We start from the raw sequence: 6,269 nt of genomic DNA on the forward strand, positions 1-6,269 counted from the left end.
GAGGTTCTACTTCCCCCATTGCCTTTCTTCCCCTCTGGCCTGTGAATTCCACCACCAGGGCACAGTCCAGCTCTTCCCTCCATTGCATCTCCAGCATGCAGCCCTCACCTGGCACATTCAAGTCATTCAGGGATCTTTGTCAAATAAAGCAAGGACTTATGCCCCCTCCACCCACCCCTGCCCCTACCCCACCTGCTGGGTGGCTCAGACAGTAAAGAATCTGCCTGCAATGCAAGAGACCTGGATTCAATCTCTGTGTCAGGAAGTCCCCTTGGAGGAGGAAATGGCAACCCACTCCACTTCTTGCCTGGAGAAATCCATGGACAGAGGAGCCTGGTGGGCTACAGTCCATGGGGTCGCAAAGAGTCAGACACGACTGAGCACCTGACACTTCACTTTCATGCCGCCCCGCTAAAGCATCTGGTGATCAGGATAGTGTTGATGCGTTTCTGAGTGAAACCCACTGGGGCTGCATCCTTGCTGTGGCTTGTGTTTCCTCCAAGGGGACAGAAGGAGGGAAAGGCTGTGAAGAGATTGACTGGCCCCTGCCCTGGAAGTGGGGGATGTGGCAGGGATGGGTGTGGGCATGACATTCACTTCCAGGTGTGGAAGACCAGGTCACTGTAGGAGAGCCGTTGGACCCCAGACAGTTTAAGAGTCATTGCTGTTTAGTCCCTAAGTCATGCCTGACTCTGCTACCCCATGGACTGTAGCCACCCCCAGGCTCCTCTGTCCATGGGATTTCCCAGCAAGAATACTGGACTGGGTAGCCATTCCCTTCTCCAGGGAATTTTCCCGACCCAGGAATCAAACCTGGGTCTCCTGCATTGCAGGTCAATTCTTTTACTGCTGAGCCACTGGGAAGCCCTTAAGAGAGATACTTTCCCGTAAGCGGAAAGAGAGAACTTCACTTTTTTGCCATTTTACATTTTTTAACAGATTGCTTGGCAGGCCTCACATTGACCGTGGTGATGTCTGCCGGGGGTGGAGGGCAATGCACATGCCCCCTACCGCCACCCTCAGCCACTGCTTTCATCTGCAGCTTCTTAGCTTCAGCAGAGGACAGGCTCCCACAGAGGGGAGCAGGCAGGAGGCCTGTTACAAGGTCCCCCCAGACTCTAGCATAGGATTGGAGCTCTGAGCCACTCCTGAGCATTTACTCAAGAACAGTCAGCAGTAACCTGAAAAGATGTGCCTGGTTCGGGGCTGTTCCTTTATTCATCTGCTGGGCATGTATCATGGCCCAGGTACTATGCCAGGACAGAACGAGCCCAGTCGTTCTCCTACATCATGTAATCCTGGCAGAGAAAACAGACAATAAGCATGCGTGCATGCTTAGTTGCTTAGTCGTGTCTGACTCTTAGCAACCCCATGGACTATAGCCCACCAGGCTCCTCTATCCATGGGGATTCTCCAGGCAAGAGTAGTGAAGTGGGTTGCCATTGCCCTCCTCCAGGGGATCTTCCCAACCTAGGGATCAAACCTACATCTCTTACATCTCCTGCATTAGCAGGCGGGTTCTTTATCGCTAGTACCTTCTGGGAACCCTGACAATAAGCACATAACCAGATAAATAATAACAATTGCCAACACTGAGTTGTCACTGATATGAGCCAACCACTGTTCCAAGGGCTTTACATATAATCCCTCATTCAATCCTCCCCACAAACCCAAGGGAAGTCTTGTCATTGCACTTGTTTTGCCTATGGGGAGAATGAAGCACAGAGATGTCAGATAACTCATCCAAGGTCACACAGCCAGGAAGGAGCAGAGCAGAAGTGGATCTGCAGCAGTTTGAGCCCGGAGCCTGTGCTGTTAACCTTTCAGTTCAGTTCAGTTGCTTAGTCGTGTCTGACTCTTTGAGACCCCATGGACTGTAGCACACCAGGCTTCCCTGCCCCTCAACTCCTCAACTCCAACTCCTGGAGCTTGCTCAAACTCATGTCCATCAGGTTGGTGATGCCATCCAACCATCTCATCCTCTGTCATCCCCTTCTCCTCCTGCCTGAGGCTCAATAAATAAACCAGATGAGATTACAAAGTGATGACTCGGCTTTGAGAATCCAGTGAGTAACCCCAGGCCCCTCTGTTTCCCCTTCTAAGTTCTGAAACAAATGAGAGATAGCCATGGGATAGATGAGCAAATGATCACCTTTCCAATTGATAGGATCGGTGGCTAGGTAGTACTGCCCCTCCGCTGTAGACAATCCCCTGGCCCCAGAAGCTAATGGCATCTGGAAGGGGACCATGTGACCTGAGGGCAACCCCTCCCCCACTCCCCTGCCCAGAGGGAGCCCTGATGGCTTCTTGCCCCCACTCTCTCCCATCCTATTCATCTTCCTTGTGAGCAAGGGGCAGTGAGTGAGTGGCACAGAGAAAGGCAGAAGTTATTTTTCCAGCAACTGGAAAGGGGAGAGTTGGGTCAGGGTCAGGTTAGGAATTCAGGGAGGAGGAAAGAATGGTACCCCGATGGTCTTGAAAGTTGTGAATGTTATAAAACAGGACACTGGCGGGGGAATTAGGGTCAGAGAAGGATGCTGGTAGCTGGAATGGTGAGAACAGCCTTCTCAGAGGAGGTGATGTTTAAATCAGGAATGAGGAGAAGGGGGCAGCCTCGGGAACAGCAATCCAGGTCCAGGGAACAGCAAGCATAAAGGGTTTGAACAGGGAAAGTGCTTGGTGTACCCGAGGACAGAGAAAGGGCCAGTGTGGCTGGAGCTGAGTGAGCCTGGGAAAGGAGGGAGGGGCAGGCGGGAACACAGTACAAAACGAGTGTCCCAGCCTACTTTCCATGAAGACATGAGGATTCTAGGGTTGCACCAAGAGTCTGGGTCCTTTGGTGCCCTAGGAAATAGCCTTGTATAGCCTTCTGATGGCCACCAGGGAGGTCCCTTCTTCACTGTTTTTTAGAGCACAATTGGGGTCATGAAGTAGACTCACACTATATGTAACGATCACCACTGTCTTTCACCAGAAGTTTTTCATCATCCCAAGCTGAAACTTCGTCCCTCTGCCACTCTTAAGTGAAGTGAGTGAAAGTTGCTCAGTCGTGTCTGACTCTGTGACCGCGTGGACTATACAGTCCGTGGAATTCTCCAGGCCAGAATGCTGGAGTGGGTAGCCTTTTCCTTCTCCAGGGGATCTTCCCAATCCAGGGATCGAACCCAAGTCTCCTACATTGCAGGTGGATTCTTTACCGTCTGAGCCACAAGGGAAGCCCACTTTTAAGGACCCATGTAATTACATTGGGTCCAGCAGGATAATGCAAGATAACCTCCCTAGTTTAAGGTCAGCTGATCAGCACAGTTAATTCCCCTTTGCTTTGTCTCCTAACACTTTCAGGAATTAGGGTGTGGCCAATTTTGAGGTCCATTATTCTGCCTACCCGCCACTCACTAGGATGGCTGGCCGGGGAAATACATGAGAAAGCGTGTGCCAAGGGCCTGGCCCAGTGTCGGGTCGTCTGGAGGAGAACTGAATATATGCTAGCTGTCATTCTTACCATCAGCAGCATATTTTCAGCACTTGGGCAGTCAGTCTCCATTTGAGCATTGGCCCTTTTCCTTTCTTCCTCTTGTCTCATTGGACATGGTGGGTTCTGGCTCACACACACACACACACACAGGTCTGCCCTTGGGCCCAGGGTGTCAGGACAGCCAGGGACCAGCCACTTCAGAAAGTGTAGAGAAACATATGCCCTTCACAAAGTCAAGGGGGGAATGGCAGAGAAGTTAGTGCAAATCAGACAGACCTCACCCACGTCCCCATTATCTACCCTGAGCTGCCAAGAATCCCACGGGGCCCTTGATTCTGGGGCTTCACTCCTTTGGGCCATCACAGACCCCAAGATTTCCTCGGAATTTCAGCAGAAACTTCCCGAGGTTTTCTGCCTTTCCAGGCTGGGGTTCCCAAGTCCAGGAACTACACTCTTCTGCCTGATTTTTCTCTTTAGTCCATTTAGCCACCTGCCTCACCTCCCACCAGACTGCTTTCCTGCTTTCCCAAGCGTGTCCTCTCATGTGCTTCTTTGTTTAACATTTATTTATTTGGCTGTGCTGGATCTCAGCTGCAGCTCTCAGGATCTTTGCTCTTCGTTAGGGCGTGTGAACTCTTAGTTGCGGCACGTGGAATCTAGTTTCCTGACTGCGGATTGAACCCAGGTCCCCTGCATTGAGAGCGTGGAGTCTTAGCCACCAGGCCACCAGGAAAGTCCCTGTCTTCTCATGTTCTTAAACCTTTGCTGGTTCTAAAGCCCTGGAACCACTGTCCCCAAACTTGCATACGTGTGTACATGCTCAGTCACTCAGTCACGTTTGCGACGCTAGGGACTCTAGCCCAGCAGGCTCCCCTGTCCATGGAGTTCTCCAGGCAAAAATACTGGAGTGGGTTGCCATTTCCTTCTCCAGGGGATCTTCCCATCCAGGGATTGAACCCGCGTCTCTTGCATCCCCTACATTGGCAGGCGGATTCTTTACCATAGCATCACCTGGGAAGCCCCCTCCCCAAACCTGAGTCATGTTCAAACCTTCGTAGTTCTTTTGCCAAATTCACAGCCCACTCGTACTATTTTTTTTTTTTAGCTATTATTTAAACCAGCAAACTTATTTTGTTGTCTGCATTATTCACACCTCTAATTCCAAGCTAGCGTGGTGCCAGAGCAGGGGTTCCATTAATATTTGTTGAATGAATAAGTGAACAGACGAATAAACAGATGCCCGAGCAGAATGTGCCATCTCTGCTTGCCCCGTGTGTGACATATAAACAATTGTGTTTTTACAGGTAATAAAAAGGAAAGGAATTTGTCTGCTAAGAGGAAGGACAACGCTGAGGTCTTCATTCCCAGCAAACCTGAGCCACACCCGAGTCCCCAGCCCCCAACCATGTTCCCAGATCAAGACAGGGCGTGCTCAAGTAAGAGTTCTGGGGTCCGTGATCGGGCTTGGCACTGGGCTTGCATCACTCTCATTGGGGTGCCACGAAGGAGGAGTCCTTGCTTCATTACCCTCCTTCCCCAGGCCTGAGCTGATCTTTAGCAAATGTATTATTAGTCAAGGTCTCCAGAGAAGGACTTCCCTGGTGGGCCAGTGGTTAAGACTTTGCCTTCCAAGGCAGGGAGTGCAGGTTCTATTCCTGGTCTGGGAACTAAGATCCCACATGCCTCGTAGCCCCCCAAAAATCAAAACATGCAACAGAAGCAATATTGTAGCAAATTCAATACAGACTTTAAAAATGGTCCACATTAAAAAAGAAAAAGAAACTTTGAAAAAGAAAAAAGTCTCTAGAGAAACTGAACCAATAGGATGTATATGTATATAGGGAGAAATTTATGTTTTTACTTTTTTAGAATTAGTTAATTTATTGTATTATTTTTGGTTGTGTGGGGCTTTGTTGCTGTGTGCGGGCTTTCTCTAGTTGTGGCAAGCCAGGACCACTGGCTTTGACTGAAGAGCTGGACTCTGCATGGCTCAGTTGAGTGGACACATTAAATTAATGGCCACAGTTACTTTCTGGGTCTATAGCTAAGATGTGGTTACGATCGAAAATTTGTTTTATTTTTCTTTTTACTTTTAAATGAATTTTCTTACTTTATATGGGTAACAATGCGTGCAGATGATATTACATTCTAAAGGTACAAAGGAGTTTATGGTGAAAGATTCATCTGATACCCTTTTAATAAAATCAGGGTGTCTAATGATTGAGCACTGACCTTGAGCCAGCCACTACGTAAGCAATTATTATATTTACTATATGTTTACTTATAATGTACTTATATACATTATATAGTATGCTAAGTCGCTTCAGTCGTGTCCAACTCTTTGCGACTCCATGGACTGTAGCCTACCATGCTCCTCTGTCCATGGAATTCTCCAGGCAAGAATACTGGAGTGGGTTGCCATGCCCTCCTCCAGGGGGTCTTCTCCAGCCAGGGATCAAACCCTTGTCTCTGGCATCTCCAGCATTGGCAGGCGGGTTCTTTACCACTAGCCCCACCCAGGCCTGGACAAGTGCACTCCAAGCTTGAAGCCCTTTTCCAAGCAGCTCAGGCAGATGGTAGGAGGTAGAGGAAGGGGCCACAGTCCTTCCACTTTACTGAGCGTTTGCTCCCTGCTATGTGAATATTGTCTTGGTTTAGATTCCCCAGAACCAGACTCTGAGATAAGGATTCCAGAACAAGTCATTGAATTGGAAGGTGGTTCCTGGAAGAGGGCTGGAAAGGAAAGGAGCCAAAACTGGCTTCATCACCAGCAAGGTCACTGGCTGGGGAAAGG

General features: G+C 49.4%; 1 protein-coding gene across 1 annotated transcript in view; it reads left to right on the plus strand.

The window, feature by feature from the left end:
- KIAA0556 (KIAA0556 ortholog) overlaps positions 1–6,269 on the plus strand; it is a 229,590-nt gene that overhangs the window by 115,390 nt on the left and 107,931 nt on the right. The window contains exon 8 of the mRNA XM_010837427.1: positions 4,780–4,911. Within this exon, the coding sequence (XP_010835729.1) occupies positions 4,780–4,911 (132 nt within the window). The remainder of the gene's footprint in view (positions 1–4,779; positions 4,912–6,269) is intronic.

Source organism: Bison bison, unplaced genomic scaffold (genome assembly GCF_000754665.1).
Source record: "Bison bison bison isolate TAMUID 2011002044 unplaced genomic scaffold, Bison_UMD1.0 scf7180017864072, whole genome shotgun sequence".
NCBI lineage: Eukaryota > Metazoa > Chordata > Mammalia > Artiodactyla > Bovidae > Bison > Bison bison.